This window comes from Triturus cristatus, chromosome 12 (genome assembly GCF_964204655.1).
Source record: "Triturus cristatus chromosome 12, aTriCri1.1, whole genome shotgun sequence".
Classification (NCBI taxonomy): domain Eukaryota; kingdom Metazoa; phylum Chordata; class Amphibia; order Caudata; family Salamandridae; genus Triturus; species Triturus cristatus.
The window spans coordinates 536,627,173-536,646,966 of record NC_140595.1 but is presented as its reverse complement, the minus strand read 5'-3'; the positions used below and the strand labels follow the sequence as shown (position 1 = coordinate 536,646,966).

The 19,794-nt window shown below is 41.3% G+C and overlaps 1 protein-coding gene and 1 long non-coding RNA gene across 7 annotated transcripts in view; one reads left to right on the top strand and one right to left on the bottom strand.

The window, feature by feature from the left end:
• Positions 1–6,289, top strand: part of LOC146776235 (uncharacterized) — a 616,314-nt gene extending 610,025 nt beyond the window's left edge. For all 4 annotated transcript variants that reach the window (XR_014972000.1, XR_014971997.1, XR_014971999.1 and 1 more), the window contains one exon: positions 2,798–6,289. This is a non-coding gene — a long non-coding RNA (uncharacterized LOC146776235). The remainder of the gene's footprint in view (positions 1–2,797) is intronic.
• LOC146776234 (5-hydroxytryptamine receptor 3A-like) overlaps positions 1–19,794 on the bottom strand; it is a 309,675-nt gene that overhangs the window by 110,824 nt on the left and 179,057 nt on the right. For all 3 annotated transcript variants that reach the window (XM_085637642.1, XM_085637643.1, XM_085637644.1), the window contains one exon: positions 18,074–18,243. In XM_085637642.1, the coding sequence (XP_085493768.1) occupies positions 18,074–18,243 (170 nt within the window). The remainder of the gene's footprint in view (positions 1–18,073; positions 18,244–19,794) is intronic.

Genomic DNA, 19,794 nt, shown 5'->3' with positions numbered 1-19,794 from the left:
GCTTCCATAGCTGTTTCTCAGTTTTATGGAGGTCAATCAATTGTTGGAGCCACATCATCAAAATCTCCATTTTAAATGGATTTAGTTCAAGGGTAACCTTTCCTGTGCTCTGGAAAATTGTCACCTGCCACTTTTCAATCTTAAAAGAAGCAGTGCTGTCTGAAGGTCTTTGCTTTAAACCAAGATGCCTATCATCAGCAAAGTTTTAAATTCTATATCAAAAGATTGTATGAGTTTAATCAAGAGGGGAGATATGGGTTAAATAATAAATTGACAATGCTGAGTCTTAAGGGACTCTGCACTGGATAGTAGACTCCAGTACCTACAAAAGAGGCAATGTTCTGGTCTGCAATCTATAATGAGGGTAGGGTATAATCCACTTCAATTGCATAATTCAGATTATTAGCTCCCACAATCAGGTGATGCGGCTGCAGTGGTTCAAGGCTTCTAAGAAGGCAGACAAATCTAACAATGACAGAGCCCTATGTCACTACTCCCAAAACCTCCATTCTGCGGTTAACAACTATTGATGCAATGAAACACTGCATGCTATTAGTGAGTGTGAATCTGGTGCATGCTTCACTCACAAGCATTTTCGGATCACTATGTTGTTGCACCTGACCCATAGTCATTTGCACATAGTTTGACCAGGTCTGGTAAAATGGAACCGGGAACTGTTTTAAACAGATCCAGCACATGTACTCCCTCACAATACTAGTCTGTGTATAAATGGTGTGCTGTTCCTTGGGGAGTGTGAAATAGTTCAGGTCTGTGAAATAACCTCCCTTTGTAGGAAGTGCCTTCACACACCCCGAAGGGTGACATGCTGCATCATTTGAGCACGCTCCTTGTCAGGCCAGCGCTGCAATGCCTGACAGGCACCCGCAAAGGGGTTCTTTGGCGGAGTTCCTTTAGATAAAGCTGTTGGGTGTGTGGGGGTGTGTGAACTGTAGTGCGTAGTGTAGGATGTGAAAACGGTGAGTAAAAATAGGTTTAAGAATGCCCTATTTCATACATTTTATTCAGGAGACTTACTAACCTAAGTAAAATAGGGGTCTATTTGCCTAAACACACCCCTGGCTGGCACACAAGCCAACTCCAAGAGAAGCAAGGATCTAGCATCGTAGATTTTATTTGGAATAGTACACTGTGGGATTGTTTATATCAATGCAAACAGGATTTGCTGCAAAAATAGGAAAGTTTGCCCTTGGGAACTTTTTCCATATTGGTTAGGGAGTGTTCCATAGTTACCCTCACCTACTGGTTAGTAAATCCTACAAAAGTGGCACCTCACCCACAGCTCACCAGAACACTTGATGGACCTATGGGAGAACAGAAAAGACTGGACTTGCTGTTTGAGACCTGTGTAGAGAACTGAAAGACTGGACCTGCTGCCACGTGTAACCAACATTAATAAGTGGACTCCATGGGTCAATTGGCTGACCTCCTGTGTAGCTAAAGGGATGCAACATTCTACAAGAGGCCTTTTTCCTGAAGTGCTCGGCTGACCAGTAGCAATCTTGATCTTGCTATTTGACCTTGACTGGACCCTGCTGGTGATCTCCTCTGGAGTGAGTCTTTGCCCCTAGATGCTTAAGTCCGAAATCTTTACCAAGCAAAGGCAAAAGAATTATCCGCCCAAAGCAAGGGCGTTAATTGCTTCAGAATTTGAATTTCTCCCACTCTGAGCATTTCCTGACAAAACCAGCGGTTTCAGCTGGACCTCACCCGATGGTGTTTTGGCTTCGAGAGGGCTTTCTTTAATACTGCCAGCCACCGTGCGTCACAGAAGGATTTCGAGTTCCTTTTGAAAGACTTTTCAAAGTCAGAAGGTAGAATCATTGACCAGGTTGACCAGCTTAGTGTATCCAACCTGAGCTCCATTGGGGTCGTCTTGAAATCCCAATTAAGTCCCTGTCAGCTGCAACAGTGACAACTTATTGTCGTTTTACATTTTTTGGTGCTTTTTGCTTTCAATCTTTAAAAATGCCTAACTCCAGGTCCTCTCATTCGATTGTTTCAGTGTCATGTTGCACAGTTCATTTTTCTCTCTTGTTAAAAATGGGTTTTGAAATTGATATTGTGCTGTATTTTGAAATTTAAAGTTGGTTGTTAGTGCTAATTATTTTATACATTATACTAAATTAAACGGGTCTAGCTGTGCCCTAGCTAACAGAGGGTGGACGGCAGGTGTGAATTATGGAAACTGTGTTCCACCCTGACAAGTTTGTGGTCCTATTCATTGTGGTGGAGTCGTATATGCACAATTAATAGCCTGCTTTCTTTCAATTCTTTTTACAAATGCTTCAAGAGGAGTTTTTGTGGCTAATAATAGACTTCCGGAGAATTTCTTGGCAAAACAATCATGTAATCACTGTAACCATTTGGTTTGCCCAGATTTCCAGCCTCAGTGTGTTCCTATTATAGTAATCCTGGTGGTCCTTTGAGGGGTCTGTACAACACTAATTCAGTATAACAGACACTAAGGAGCATACCCACTTCTCACATATTCAGGAACAAATCACCTGAGCATCTTAACGCAAATAGGACTACACAGATTGCAACACAAATGCCATTAGCCTGAGACATTCCTAATTTGTATAAACAATGCACCTAAGTAAATGACTGAGTGAAATGAAGGTATCAGTATTAATTACTCTTCTTTAGTGTACTGATGGCAGCATTAATGTAGTCCAGAGAGTTAATGCACCTGCTGCAAAGAACGAATACTTTACAAAATATATGCTTAGCTCAGTAAGTAACTGTTTGAATAAGAGTTATTTGATCTACCTTTCAGAAATGGCCTCCCTGAATTTGTGAAAGGACTTCTTGAAGATCATTGCTCACAGCTAATAAGATGTCCAGGCGAGCTACCACCTGACGCCACAGTAGATGGCGCAAAACAACATCCCTAAGGTCAGAAAACGAACAAGGATCAAAACGAAAGTTAGCACCAAGAGCCAGCTTGGTCAGGGACAGAGGATTATGGTCGCTTCCTAACCTTTCTAATACAACCAGTTCAATGACAAGCGACCAAAGTCTTAGGTCCACTAGTATAGGTGTTGACTGTATTTCTTGGGCTTCACATGCAGCACACTTATTCAAGTCGTTTCATAGCTCCTGATTAGCATGATAGCTGATGCATTGTTTGAAGTCTGGGAATGGTGTCTGTTTTTGGTTGGGCAAATGATCCTGGTAGTCATATTGGGCTCCTTTCTAAGTGTTTTTCTTTTCCTTTATTGTCAGGATTATTTATAGCGGTCTCTAGGCTATGCAGTGTTGTTCTGTGCAGTGAGACTGCAGTGACTCCAGAGTTGTGAGCTGCAGTGTGGTTATTCCTGAGAGGGGCAAACACAAATGCGGACACAATCCCATATCAGCGCATTGCTTTTTTAATGTAAAAAGTGGAAGCACTGGTGGAGAAGCTGAAGAAACTAGACATAAAGAAACCAGCATTGGCAAATTAAAAAAGACCTAGATTTAATGTGCTAATGCACACAAAAAGAGAAATGCAAAAAATGTTCTCTGGTTATTTTGCTGTTCCTCTGTACAACGTGTCCTTTTCTGTCCCTCTTATATCTGTGCCTTGGTTTCTACTCCCCAAGCTTCTGGTGCTGATGTTTTTTATTCACTAAACGTATGGTGCCGGTGCAATACAGTGCAACAAATTTGGACATTTCAGTCCACGGTCCAACATTATGCAAACCTGCTTTGGTTCAATTCTTTGCTTTGGCACAATTCTTTGAGGCTCCATGCGACCACAAGTTGGGATGAGTCAATTTTGGATTAATTTCCAACTGTCTTGTATTTCAGCCAAGTGCTTTGAAAGGACAGGTCACTACTGTCTTGATTTTCACAGAAAAATCAATATATGTTGAGTCCCCGAGATTTTGCCTATAGAAACCTCACCAAACATGACCTTGACTGAGACCTCTGTTCCGTGGTTGGAATGGTCCATGCACGGTGAGGCTTTCCAGGTTGAGGTACAGTAACTACCACCATGTTCTATTCAGAGCTGGGGTCGAGGTAAGGGGTAATTTGTATTCTGATAAGGATATTGTAGTTAGAAATTAAATGCTCAGGGAGGAACACCTTATTATAGGGTGCACCAATAATCATGGAATGTGAACCCAACAACACCCTATATTCTTTCCATACTCATAGAAGCATTCACGCAGAAATAAGAAGGATGTTTATCATCCGCAAGATGGCAAGTTTTATGTGAAGAATTGGTGAAACGAATAATATCTGGAAAGCTCTTTTGAGCAGAAGACTAACCTGGTCAAGTAATGTCCAGTGACCAGCCATCTGAAGGAGCTTATTCACACAAACCTGTCTTACCAGATGCCAAACCTCGACCTCCAAACAGTTTAGGGGCAAGTCATTGCTCTATCATAGCTCTTCCTCTCTGAAACTATCTTTCTTTGCTCCTTCACCATGAGTCAAACATTAGCTAATTTTGTAAACACCTGGGAATATGAAAGTAAACGTCCTGCAGAACTAAGGCAGTAATCCAGTTGTGTAGATTCAGGGCAGACAGAACTTGAGCCAGTGTGAGCATTTTGAAATTGTCTTTTCGTTGGATGTCATTTATAGGCAAAGTAGTGAAAATTCATGGATTTTTGGACCATCTCAGGATTGTAGCTTCCTCCTGTGATTTTGATTAAAACGTATCTACGTTATCGATTAGTTTTAGGAAGGTTTAGTAAGAAAATACAAAAACAGATTTATGTACTTGTAATCCAACATTCACAGAGTTAATATGTACAGCCAAAGGGATTGAAAGATCTATAGTGTCAACTAAAGCATAGGCAAATAATGTACATAAAAAAGCATTGAATGAGAATACAGTATGCATGGATGAATGTGAGGGTAAAAAGTAGAATTTTGAAACAAAGAAAACATTTTTTGCTACCTTTGTGGGTGACAAACTAATTTTATCTAATTTTGTGCATTGTCCTGCACAGAAATGCAGGTGTCTGAAGTGTGATAAAATTGGTCAATTCTTTAAAGTATGTCATTGTAAAGAGGTTGCTGCTATTGGTTCAAGTAATAGGAAAGGTACTAATATATCTACTGTACAAATTGAAAATGAGTCAGAGTTCGATGAGTGTCAGGATAAGTTCACAAATGTTTTATTTAAAGGTCTCTAATGATGTCCAGAATGATTGTAAAAAGAAAGTGTTTTTTGTAAAGTTAAAATAGGCAAAATGTAATTAATTGTAATGGCTGATTCTGCCTCACCAATCACTATCTTGAACCAAAACATATTCAGACGTTTTTGAGTTGACAAATACTTGCACAAAAGTAATATTTTCCTAAAGCCTTGGGTGAATTTGATCTACAAATGCTTGGTTAGTTCAGTGATGCTGTAATCATTCAGGAAAAATGTATTATAACCAAAATATATGTGGCTATCAATCGTAAGGATGCAGTTGGGTGGTTGGATCAAGAACGTTTAAGAATCATTCTTAAGTCAGGATCTGACAACCCTTTTCAGTTGGTTGAATGAATCTTCAGATGTTAATATTCTAGATACAAATTCTTTAGTCTTTAATGCTTATGGTGACTAATGTTGATTCAAAAACTGAAGTGAATTTTCTTTTGTTTTTAGAGATGAGGCTGGATGTGTTTAGGGTGTTTTTCACTTGACATTCTTTTATGAAAGCACACCAAACGTGTTGCGCATAAGGTAATTGGGATTGCCCTTCGTGTACATAATGATCTCAAACAAATACTTGACGAATTGTGTGAAGAAAGCATTAATTATTCTGTTGAATGCTCTGAGTGGATTTTGAGTATTGCCATCCCACAGAAAACAAACAAGATCAGATTGTGTGTGGATCTACATGCTTTAAATAAAAATGTAATTGTTGAATGCCCTGCTCTAGCAATAATTCAAGAGAAGCTTGCACAATTAAGAGATGCTAAAATCTTTAGTACAATTGGCATAAATACAGCCAATCATCAGATCAAATTAATGGAACGGTCACAGCAACTCACCACATTTACTACTCCATTTGGAGCTAATAAGTATCTCAGATTACCTTTTCTTTTGGTATCAGCTGCCAGTGTATTTCAAAGACGTATTGGTACTCTGTTTATTAATGTTGCAGTTGTTTTGTCACATCGGGATGACATTTTTACTTTTGCTACTAACATTGCCCAAGATGAGGACATATGACGCAATCTTCAGAGCATTTTACAAGAACGTGGTATAACTGTGTGAAAAATGTGACGGCTTGGATCACCCTATTAGTGGCAAGGGTATTGAGCCTAAAGAGAATTTGAACAGGGCTATAAAAGAAGCACCTATTCCTACAAAGACTCTCTAAGGTTGTTCTGAAGATTAAGTCAATATCATGCCCACTTTTTCTGTGGTTTTGCCATAGTATTAGAAAAGGTTTGGGGGGAAATCAGAAATTTTCTTGGAGTGATGAACAAATAAAAGACTTTAAAAAAGTCAGTGATTTAATTGCCAATGGCAATGCTTTGAAACCTTTTATTCAAGGTTAACCTTGTGAACTTCTTGTGGATGCAAGTGCTATGTAGCTGGGTGACGTTGTTTGCTTATCTTTGCCAAAGTATCAATGGTAAAGAAAGGTCATTTGCCTTTATATCACAGCATTTTAAAGGAGCAGAAATTACATATTGTAAAAAAAAAAAATGAACACTAGAACCACACCTATTCAAGTTCTCATCTCATTCATAATCTTTCTATTACGCATTGCCCTAAAAATATTTGTCTCTAGTTTAATATTATCTCTAAACAAAGTTGACATGAATGAATGCTGGCTTAGCTCGAAACTTGGCAATTATTTTTGTGAATGCCCTTGAGACCATTTGAATCTTACACATCACCAACCATTTTCTAAATTGCATCCACATATGGAAAACATACATGGGTGATGTTTCCATGGTTTGGTCAAGAAACAGTAGCAACGTTTCAGATTTTGTTAAGTTTCTCAATATTGTACAAAATGGTATATGATTTACATACAACAGTAGTAATTCATATTATGATCAAGGTGAAAAAAGCTGTGCTCCTCACTATACAGAAAATCCACTAAAAAAACATTTTACTGCAATACCACGGCCACCATGCCAGATTCCTCAAAGATGGTCTCTCTTTTGGGCAAATTGTGTGCTTGTGCAGATACTGTAAGCTCAAGGAGTGACCTTTTTAAAGAAATCTAACATTCTCACTGAAGGACTCACCAACAGAGGGTGCTCAAATAATCTGGTTAGACTCTTTATGAAGATAGCTGGGTACTCTGATCTAGGGAAATCCTTCTAGTTACTAAAGTAAAAAAAACTATGTGAAAAAATCACTTGCGTGACAACTTTTTGCCCACATTCAAATACATTTGTAAACAGCATTGAGATATTTACCACTGCTTTCATTTAAGGTTGGCCGCAATCTGACAGACCACTTTATCAGAGATTGTAATTCCACTTCCACTAGTGTCTCCATAACTACAGTTCCCTGCCTCTCCCCAGTAGCGGGATTTCACAAATGTGGTCATTAAGTGGTCTGCAGTTGCGCAGGCAATACAAAAATATTCAATATCGCCACATTAAACAGGATCGCAAGCACTTTTCCAACTGCAATGTGACCAATATAATACACCACATCTGCTGTCATTGTGATTTAATATCTATAGAACAAACCTTCAAACAAATTAGGGCACACTTGTGTTGACATAGTAGCAGGATTCGGTGGTAGGTCCTTAATGCTCCACTTGATGACCATTGTATATCCGCCAACCATCTTAAGAATGATTTCTACAGGCAAGTGAATTACATTATGCTGAAAACACCAAGAAGTGGGAATCTGGAGGCAATGACATCTCATTTGAACAGTAGATGGCTTATTTGCCGTAACTTCATTACCAATGGACTCAAAACCATGGAAGAAAGGAATTCTATCACTGGTTCTTAATCATGTATATGGAATGGTTATGGGCTATTAATGTCATGGAGCTTGTGTTTTTCTTGTAAATGTGTAAATGTGTAAGATCTGTCTGATTTGATTGTGTATAATTATCTGTGTTTTATTGGACCTATGTGTTTACCTCATAACTTTATGCTTGTTAAATTATTTATAAGAATTTTGTTTACCCTGATTTTTTTTCCTCATTATTTCTCATCCATCCTCACTTGAATATTCTAGATCTATTGTCCTTTTTCCCTTAATCATGGTTCTCCTCCAATTAGATCTACTCTTGATTGCTCATGCTTGCACTGGGCCTAGTTCTCATTCATTGTACTTCAACTCACCCTAGGCTTACTGTAATGTTGATCAAGAAACAATTTGATAGAATTTTGTTCTGTTTTGCCTCCTAACTGTGATGCACATTCAGGGGAGGTTTGTTCCTGACTATGTGTCCTGCTGTTGTGACCCCCCCTGTCTGTTGCAGTGGCTGTTTTAAACACCATTATGCTGTTTCTAGCAGCTTTGAATTATTTTAACCAAGCACACTGCTTTTTTAATCCATTAAAATCCACTCAAAGTAATTCTGTCTCCATGGAGCAGCCTTTTTTATATTGTTAGCATTATTGTGCTGCACATCTGATCATTTGTTGACTGAGCACAAAGCCATGATTAGTTCTTCACCTACTCAAAGTAATTTGCCTCCACATGGCCTTTTTCACCATTCATAAAATGATGTCCTTAGTGGTAAGGTATAGTTTTGATATATGGTTACAGTGGTGTTGACATTACTTATCTCATCTTTTAGGGGCCCTTAGCCTTCCCCAACTATGCTCTTGTTGGGTAGAGACTGTGGGTATTTTTATTGAGCCCTTCTTACCAGCAACAGAAGTCTCATTGCCTGAGTTACGATCTATATGCCTAACACAATTGACTGTGATCTAAAGCTTTGGCCCCCTCTTTTATTTCTACGACTCCTTTACTTGCAAATTCTTGTGAGTAATTTGTGAATATCCCCTGTGTGGCCATGCATGGTTCACTGACACCTTATCAACTCTCATGCTCAACATAGCCACTGATTGGTTCTATTTTGCCTCTATTAAGTGGCCTTAGAGAATTACATGCAATGTTGCCTCTTTATGCGGTTGGGACCTCTTGGCCGATGTAAGTCTGTTTCTCCCCTTGTCTAAAACAAATTCTATTGTCCATTACTAGCCTTTTCCTTTTTTTTCCTCACTTATTTCCCTCTCTAATGCTCGCTAGTGCTCTTATACTATTTGTCCTGAAGATGTCCTCTATATTTCTGATGAGGTTGAAACATCATTGACATGCACAGAGCTGATCTTTTAGATCATATTCTCTGAAAATCACTACTGAGCCTTGGGTGACTGTCTCATGAATACACACTGTTCACAGTACATTGTCTGTTGCACTAAATGATTAAAACCTGAGCAATTACACTTGTACAATCTTTTTGAATGTTTATTTATGGAACAGGCTGGTCTACCATTGTATACTTACTGGATTGATTACTTACTGGAATATCAATTTCAGATAAGTTCACAGTTAGTTGTTGTGCTTATAATGACATAACTAACACATTATTCTCAGGCAGAATATTTTTATTTGACTTTTTCTTTAGAACAGGCATTGCAGGAACATTTCTTTCAAATATTAGACAAGTGTCTGACGCAGAAGTCATGCGCTAATGGTGCAATGGCAGAACTCCATATGTAAGGATGAAGCTAGCATTCTTCAGTGATTTACCACTGAGAAGTAAATGGAATCACTTTCTATTCCAGTTCCTGTGATTTTGATAGATGTTTCTTGATAAGCCTAAAAACAGCACTCCTAAATCCAACCTGATTAAGCAGCCTGAAGATTAAAATATGCAAATTATGCAAGTAATATCATAAGGCATGCTCATGACCTTTATGTTGAAACGAGTGCAGGTCACAAGCCTGAACTAAAATAGGACTGACTCAGACTTTTATGCTTGCGATGTTCATAAAAGAATTAACAATAGCGATATTAAACGCAGCATTTATATTATGGCCCTTTAAGGTTAATTCACAAGGATTTGAGAGAGGCCCATTCTGTTCACACCTGAGGTATGAGACCCTTGTCCTTGCCCTGCCAGCCTAATTTGTAGGCCGTGTTAAATTGACCAGAGGGTCCTGTGTTACTATATAACAAATACCCTGGGCCATCCTTGTCACTCAGCCAGCATGAACCCCTACGTAGGCCCTGTCAGCCTGATCTGTAGGCCTTTTGTTAAGTTGACCAGAGTTCTGCACCCATTTTTACTGAACAGCAGGCCCTTGGCTTGTCTGACCAAAATCCCTGCCAGACTTTCTCAGCGAGGCCTCCTGCTCCAAACTAAAGAGCCCCCAGCCTACACGTGTGCGAAGTTCACTAGCGCAGAGTTCACCGTTTCTCTATTCTGTCGACATATGGCACATCACATCCTGGGTCTGTACATGAGAAATACAGAAGTTCCCACCGCAGCCGTGTCAAGCTGGGGTGATGAATAACCAAGACACATCTCCATATATGTACATTTTATTCCTTGGCATTACATATTTTCTGCTTGCCCTATGCAATTTACGACAAGCGATTGGCCTGAGAATATAACCTTTCACCTAGTCTACGTTCCGCATTTAGTAGGATAGACACGACACGTCTGAAAAAATATGCTAACCATGCACTAGGTGACGTGGGTAGAAGTAGCGTGAGATGACGTTACTGTAGGCACTTCTCATAGCCTTAAAATGTATAAAAAAGGGAGCTCACACAGTCCTCGGCGGACTACCCCACCCGTCTGTTAGTAGATGGCAGGCGGGTGTGGGTGCTCCCCAAGAGCTCCTGTTTTTTGTTTTTAAGATGCAATTTAACCTGCCAATATATTTGCTGTATATGCTATGTATGCTATTTTGCTATGCTATTTTGTCCGTAAATTGGTGTTTTCTTATTGAGAATTTCATATTTATATTACATTTGTAAGGCTGCTTTCTTTTAGGTTTTAGGTAGGTACGTGAGTATTCTCAGTATTTTAGATCAAGTGTGTTTTGCATTCTGAGAACATTTTCCTTGATTTAACTTATGTTTTTCATAATGCATTTATAAATGTGTCTTTGAGGTTTTCTGAAGTGTCTCTCTTCAAACAAGTTCAATGGCTTCTGATTCATGCAAGGTCACTATATTTGTATTTTGCATTTTTATGCCTTTGTCTTGCAGTTGCACCTTCTTAATTAAACTGTTAAAACTCTCAGTATCAGTTTCCATGGCTCACATGTCTGTTTCCTTCATTTTTAGAGCGAGCATTCCCAGACACCCCGGCTCAAATTAAGTTGCCCTTTTTGTCCCTAACTCACTCCCCCGATCATACGGTGAAGGTTCCCTGAGCCCTGTGCTCAGACCCCTGCCCTCTTGACCCTTAATAAATTTCCCTCCAACCTTTTCACGTCAGTGGAATGAAAATGAAAACATTTGATATGATATGAGATATGAGATGATGTGTTATGTTTGTGGAATTAAGCCCTGTTGCCACTTTTGCAGAATGTCCACTTGAGTTAATCTGCGGTCAGAAAAGAGACTAATGTTTGTGTGTATTCACTAACCTTTCAAATGTACTTTTCCACTCTGAATTGTTACTCCTGTGATGTGCAGTCCCTTTCTGAGATGGAAAACAAATAGTTACACCTCTATATTTCACAGGGGGTAGGGAAAGGTGTCTACCTTTTGAAAAAAACTTTTTCCTGTTAAGAAACACATTAATCAAAAATGTGCTTTTAACTACACCAGATTGTCCACCATGCAAAGTAATCCAGTAGAGTAAGCACAGCAGATCAGAGAACACAGGCTAATCAACAATTTCTGAAGATTTCCATTCTGTCAATTCTCAGAAACATCTACATTTTCGAAAATCATTGGTGTGAATCAATGATACATAGAGATGTGCTTTTTAGGTCTCGCCTGATCCAGCGCTTGCGCTGATCTGGCCGAGACATTTTGTATACAGGCTTTTCAAAGTGCTGCCGTGGCCTAAAGCTTCAGTGCACGTGAACATGCACGCGCGCAGCGCCATGTGTCTTTCCTCCGTAGCACGCGATCGTAATCGCGATCACTTTCACTTTCGCGTTGCCAAAGCTTGTTAATGCTTGTTTTGTTTGTTGCAGAATCTACTTTAGAATTTGCTTCAAACTACGCCGTTGTCATTCCCCCACCCCCTTGCAAAAAACCTCACAGCCTACGGCAACTTTTCCATCTACTTCATGTTCATTTTTTCTGCTATTCACATCACCCACCCCTCGTTCGCCGCTTCCCTACCACGTCCTGCTTCTCGGTTACCCCTTGCACCGTCCATACCAGCGGTCCCCGGAATGCACGTTTCCCCCCCCCATCTCGAGTCCATTCAGCCGGTTCTGTGCACCCCGCGGGCCGCCCTCACCTCCACTGACGCCCTGACAGTCGCAAGAGGCGCCCCAGACGTCCCTCCTTCACGGCCTCCACAAGGTCCGGGTCGCACGCCACGACGCCGCAGCCCACACTGCTCCAGTGTGTGCCTCTAATGGGAAGCAGGTGGGCTGCGGCGTCTGCTCGGAAACGTACCGGGAGGCATTATTTCTTTGAAAATGAATGGAAAGCTGGTCTCAAATTATTTAACATTGCTTTCAAGGTGCTGTGACTTCTGGAGGGGCAAGCGACGGGTGAGGCAGATGGATTTATCTACAAGAAAGTCTGACATGTAAATTAACAGCGCTAAGCATTGTGGGACTTGTAGTTTTGTTTTCTGATTAATTTTATAAATCTCCACTTGCTTTAATATATTGCTTTTCTGCTAACTTGTATCTCGCCCAGTTACTCATTTACAACTGGAGTTACTCGATGACGCACAACAGAAGTAGACAAAGCCAACAAAAGAAAAAACAAGCATTTGCAATGCAATAGGTCTCCCATTTCCTCGAGTTTGAGCTATTAACATTGTAAATAACAATGCCTTTTATTTTTGTTTTTGTTTTTAAAACATAAATAAAAGGCAGTGTCATTTACAATGCCAATAGCTTAAACTTGCGTAATTGCGAGACCTATTGCATTGCAAATGCTTGTTTGTTATGCACATCCTATGAATGCATGTGATGAACCATTATTATTGTAATTAGTTAAGAGTAGTCATTGTACCGGCTACAATCCATTGCTAAGTAGAGCACCTACTTGAGGATGACTTGAAGCAATGTAGGTAAAACGTGTATAGGATATAACACTATTTCAGTCACAAAGGAGAATTTATAACTGTGAGGAGAACAGAACACAAAATTCTGGAGTATTTATGATTATCGTCTGTTGATTTTCATGGAGTTCTTAGCTATAGCTATGCTCTTCGGTGTGAGATGTATATCAAGGCTCCACCAAATTATGATGCAGCAACCTGGACTGGTGTCTAGAATATGGTTTTTCTCAAAGAATTTGGTTGTTTCAATTCATATAAAAGCTGATAGGGCTCTGCAATATTTCACCTGCATGCCAATTACAAGTATAGTGTATCAAGGGAGCCAAAGATAACTTGTGATAGACCTTTTGATGGCTGTATGCCACTATCTCAAGGTTGATAAATTGACCGGCAATAGTATCTCCTTTACCATATTTGTATACCACTACATCACAAGGTGAGAATGTAATAACTATTCATGACTCCACCTAGACTTACCTGATATCTGGTTGTGCTGGACTGGGACGAAGACGCAAGTTCAGGCTGACCATGATGGAGCGCAGGACAGCTACAGGAATCCAGGTCGACTCATTGAACAATAATACCAATAATTCTGGTTGCTGAGAATTGCAAGTTCCTGGGTAGAGGCTGGAATGTGCAGCTGAGGCAAAGTGATGGTTCCAAGTAGTTGCGAGGCTGCAATGTGAGAACCTAGGCTGCCATCAACGAAAGATTTGCGATGCGAGGGCCTGTGTCAGTGAAGCATCACACAGCGATTGTTCTGATGCAGGCTGCGAGGTTGATGTACAGTCCTTGTGCTGAGAGAGTCCTCTCAGCAGAGGCAATGCATCGGTTCTGCTCGGGTTATACTCCACAGCAGAAGAGATGCCTCGGTTCTACTGGATCCCGATGTGGGCTGGCAGAGCACCCTCAGGCCCAATTCCATGGGTCCAGGACTAGGTGGCACACCTTGGCAGGGTAGGACTCACAGAAGATAGAGTCCAGGTGCTGGGTTCAAGATTATTTGAGCCTTCTGTCACTGAGGCTCTAGTCGGGAGGCCTGCCAACTAGTCCTTGAAGTCAATCTGGGGTCCTGGGTTCAACAGATGCAGGTCTAGTCTTTGTCACCCAGGCAAGAGGGCAGCAGGCAGGAGGTCAGCAGGACAGCTGTTATTCAGAACAGCAGTCCATCAGAATGTCAGTCCTTTCAGCAGCATAGCCACCCTTCTTCCTGGTGGAGTACCCACAGGTCCAGAAGTGTACTGAAGAGTTGATGTCTGGGGTCCAGTATTTATACCTGGGCTTTCCTTTGAAGTAGGATAAGCTTTTATAGGTTTCCCTTGGAAGTCCACCGGCATCCTACTCCCCTGTCCTGGCAGCTTTTTATGTGGAGGCAGGACGCAACCTATTCAAGTGTATGTTGAGCTGTACTCAGCTCGGCTTTTCCGGCCTGCCAGTGATGCCCCATCCATGCACACCTAAGTTGTCTATTGGGTGTGGCTGTCTAGGAGCAATACAAAAAGCCCAGCTGTCAGCCACACCCAGTCATGTGACCCAGAGATGGGCTGCAGGCACTAAACGGCTAAGGAAGGAACATGCCAAGGAACATGCCAACTTTCTAAAAGTGGTATTTTCAAAACTGTAATTTAAAAAAATCAGAGAGGACTTTTAATTACACTTCCAAAGACATCAAACATGAACTGGTTACCTGCTGTTATTAGACCTGACAGCCTTAGGGTAGTCTTCCCCCCAACCTTTTGCCTGTCTCTCTCCATTTTTTTACCTCATTTTTGGTGGTACTAGGACTCTGCACACTTTACCACTGCTATCCAGTGTTAAAGTGCTTGTGCTCTCTCCCCTAAATATGGTAATATTGGTTCAGCCCCAATTGGCATATTTAATTTACATATAAGTCCCTAGTAAAGTGGTACCCACTGTACGCATGGCCTGTAAATTAAATGCTACTAAGTGGGCCTTCAGCACTCATTGTGCCACCCTCTAAAGTAGCCTTTTTACCATCTCTTTTGCTTGCCACTGCAGAGCCTGTGTGTGCTGTTCACACTGCCTTGTCGACTGATCAAAATGACCCTTTAGCCAGACCCAAACCTTCCCTTTTTATACATATAAGTCACTCCTGAGGAAGGCCTTGGACAACCCAGAGGGCAGGGCGCAATGTATATAAAAGGCAGGACATGCACTTTTAAGTTTTACATGTCCTGGTAGTGAAAAACTCCCAAAGTTATTTTTCACTACAGCAAGGCCTATCTCTCCCACGGGATAACATTGGGATTACCTTATTGCATTTTATAAGTGTAATTTCCGATTGGGAAGAGTTAAACCCAAAGTCTGGTGTCTCTGGAATCCTAGTTTAAAATCCTAACTCACAGTGAAGTTGAATTTTAAATTACAATTCAGGAAATGCCCCTTTTAGAAAGTTGCCACTATCTAACTTTAGCCATTTGGTGCCTGCTGCCTTTCTCTGATCAGTCTAGTGTGGGTGACAGCTGGGCTTTGTGTATTTCCCCCTAGGCAACCACACAAAATGGGAGTTTAGGTGTGACTTGAGGGGCACCCTGGGAGGATGGTAGGGAGGAGCTGGACCCAGCCTCACTTACACCTGAATAGGCTGTGTCTTATCCCCACACAAAGGTCTGCATACCACCCTGTAGTGAGTCTGGAGCTAGGGCTGGAAGGGAGGACCTCTGTGCATTTCAAAGTCCTGTCTTTGAAGTCCCCCCCTCTTCAAAGGCCCAACTGGGTATAAGTACTGGACCTCTGACACCATGACTTTAGTTCACTTCTAGACCTATGACCTCTCTGCCAGTAAGAACTGCTATGCTGCTGAAAGGACTGCCACGCCACTGGACTGCTGTTTACTGGACTCCTGCCTTGCTGTGCTGCCCTGCTGCCTGCTGCTCTTTCTCGCCTGGGTGAGAAGGACTAGACCTGCATCACTTGAATTCAGAGTGACTCCAAGGGCTAGCTGGCTGGCATCCTGATCTGAAGTCTCAGGGACCCAAAATACTTCCAACCATCCTGCTCCTGCACCTGGACTCTGCTCTAGTGGAACTGATGTATCCTCTGCTGTGGGAACAGAGTCAACGCATCAACGCTGTTGCGGGAAAAAGAACCGGTGCATCACATTCAGAATTGATGCATTGCCTTCGGCAACCGCTTTACCACAGAACCAGTACATTGCTTTTGGAACTGTTGCATCTTCTGCTGCGGTAGAAGGATCAATGCATCGTGCGAGTTATGGGCACAGAGCTAGCATATCGCCTTCAGAACTACAGCATTTCAAGATAGACGCATTGCTGCTGCTGAATGGAGAAAACCAACGTATCAACTCTGCTGCATGGAGATAATCAGTGCATCCCTGCTGTTGTGGGATTACCACTGGTGTATCACTTCGGTTGCACCCTGCATCTTTGTTGACACAACCAGTATTAAGGTACTTTCATTCAGCGGGCATCATTGGGTCCCTGTATCAGGCCCATGCTTCATCAAGGTCTTTTGACTTTGTAACGGTCTGGCACAGCCAGATTTCCCAAATAAACGATTATTGCTTCTAAGCTTTATTTTAGAGATTATACTTTTAAAATTCATATCCCAAGTTCTACTTATGAATTTTTGTATTTGTCTTTTAGTATTGTTTTATTTATTACATTAAGTTCCATTTTTCTAACCTGGTGTGGCATCTTTTTGTGTGGTGTTTTCACTGTTTTACTGTTTGAAGTGATGCATAAATAATTTTTTACACTGCCTCTAACTTAAGCCTGACGGCTTTGTGCCAAGCTACCAGAGGGTGAGCAAAGGTTAATTTAGGGCTTGCTTGATACTTAACCTGACTAGGATTGTGGTTGTTGTTTGACTAAGGTTCACACCCCAGTGAACCAAGAACCCAATTTCTAACAGCTCCAATTTGGAAATTATCACTTAGCAAATGTAATCAGGTAACTCAAATGTTATACTATGGGCAAGGCAGGCCTTGTAGCAGTGAAAAAGAACTTTAAGAGTTTTTCACTACCAGGAATTGTAAAACTAAAATGTACATGTCCAACTTTTTAAATAGACTTCACGTTGCCCTCTGGTCTGTCCAGGGCCTATCCTAGGGGTGACATATGTATTAAAAAGGAATGTTCGGGCCTGGCAAAAGGTTTATTTTTGCCAGTTTGACATTGCAGTTTAAAACTGCACACAGGCTGCAAAGGCAGGCCTGACACATGTTTAAAGTGCTACTTAAGTAGGTGGCACAATGAGGGATGCAGGCCCATAAGTAACATTTAGTTTCCAGGCCCTGGGCACAGGTAGTGACATTTTACAAGCTCTTACAAAAAAAAAATATGTCTATTGGGTATAAGTCAATTCTACCATGTTTCAATGAGAGAGCATGGGCATTCATCACTGATTAGCAGTGGTAAAGTGTGCAGAATCCTAAAGCCATCAAAAACAAAGTCAGCAAAAAAGGAAGGTAGAAGGCAAAAAGATAGGGAAAAACCACGCCAAGGATGCCAGGTCTAACTAATGTTAGAGGGGACAAGTGGTGCAGAATCTGGATCAGAGCCGCACTACATTCCAAAAACAAAAAGGTTGTGTGTTTTCTCCGAAAAAGAGGTGCTTTTAAAACCCAACCTGATGCATTTTGCTAGTTAACATATTTAATGTTTCAAGTTGAATGTGCAATGATGAGACACAGCAATGAGCTTTGACTTAATAGACCCTAGCTACAGTTCAAGCATATTGCTTTGCTTTTGAATGACCCTCAATGAACGAAGAAAATGAGCTTGAAGACTTGGGAAAACACCCCCTACAAAATAAGAATAAATGCTACATCATGCCACACAAAATCTTCTTTCACCTTTGCAATGAATTGTATGGTCATTGGTCATTTGAACCCTTTATAATCTGCATTCATATTCCTGGCATGTTACCTGAATAAGTATATGGTCCGAAAGTTAAATTGCACTTCTGAATATCGAATGGAAATTTGTAGAGGTCTAAAGAACAGGCTGTGACAATCCTCAGCGGTCTTTGCCAGTGAATAGTTCCATTGCTGTGCAGCAGGATGTATGGAACTGGTGGAGATTGGTCTTCTTCAGTTCTATGACACAAAACACATTTTCAGTGAAAAGCAACTCCTCAAGATAAGCACTAATCAACTTAGCATCACATATCATTATCTATACAAAGTATTTATTTCATAAAATAAGAATATACATGTGATCCTAAAATGAAAACATAAAAACACAGGGCCATATTTATCAGGGGCTTGCATTGCTCTTGTGTCAGGCAAGGCTATGTAAAGCAGCACAAGGCAACGCAATCCTTTAAGTCAGATTTCCTATGCAACGCAGAGCCACATTGCTTCGCTCTGTGAGGCCTAGTGAATCTGAAGCAACATAAAGCAGTGCAAGTGGCTGCCTTGTATTACTCTGTGCTGGTGAAGTGTTCAATGGGTGGAGTGTAGGTGTTCCCACACCTCCGCCAATGGTTTTTGATGAAGTCCCATATTTACTAACAATAATAAACCCGGGAATGTGTCATAATGCTATGCCTTCCCAGATGAGGTGCAACAAGGAGAAATATGTTTATTTCTCTCCATTATTTCCTCTTTCTACATGTGCTGCTTTCTGTTATGTTATGTTGTGTTGTGTAATATTATGTTATGTTATGCTGATTTGTATAGCGCACGGATCACCCCTGAGGGTCCCTGTGGAGTTTTTCAAAGAGCCAGGTCTTAAGCTTTTTGGGGAAATCCAGAAGTGAGGATAAGGCTCTGATGTGTTGTGGGAGGTCCTTCCATGTTTTGGGTGAGTGTAGGAGAATGAGTGACCATCTGTTCTGCTTTTGTAAATGCAAAGAGTGTGCACAAGTGAGAATGAGCCTGAGTGTAGGTGTCTGGCAGGCTGGAGAAAGTGTATGAAGTTGTACAGGTATGTTGACCCTGTATGTGCTTGAGGAGTTTGAAAAGGCTGCGTTTGTGAATGGGGAGCCAGTGAACTCTCTGAAGTGGAAGGAGATGTGGGTGTGGAGCGGGAGGTTGGGTATGAGTCTTACGGAAGTATTCTGGATGGCATGGTCTGTGTAGCAGCTGTTTGGAGATTCTGGCATAGAGTGTGTCTGGTGTTCTGTGGCAGTCACTTGAAGATCTTTCGTAGCATATGCAGGACACTGAAGCAGGCAGCGTTCACTGAGTTAACTTGTGCCATCATGTTTAGGATCATCCCAGATTTCTGGCATGGTTGATGAGTGTTGGTCCTAGCTCTGTGGGCCACCAGATGGCATCCCACATTCATGTCCTGTTTCTGAAAAACAGTATTTCCTTCTCGCAATTGGTGAAGTTGACTCTGGTGGTGGTTGTCCTGTCTGTCAGGGAGAGGATGAGTTGTGTGTCATCAGCATAGCAGATTAGGGAGATTACTTGGGATCAGATAACGTTGGCAAGCGCAGATGTTGATGTAGATGTTGAATAGGATCAAATAAAAGATGATCTCTGGGGGACTCCACAGATCAGATTCTTGGTCTACGATGTAAAGAGTGGCAGTCTGGTGTTTTGGGTTCTTTCTGTCAGTAAGGAGCAGATCTAGTTGAGTGGAGGACCTTGAGTGCCGTGCTTGTTGTTTTTCCTAATGAATGTGTTGTAGGATACTGT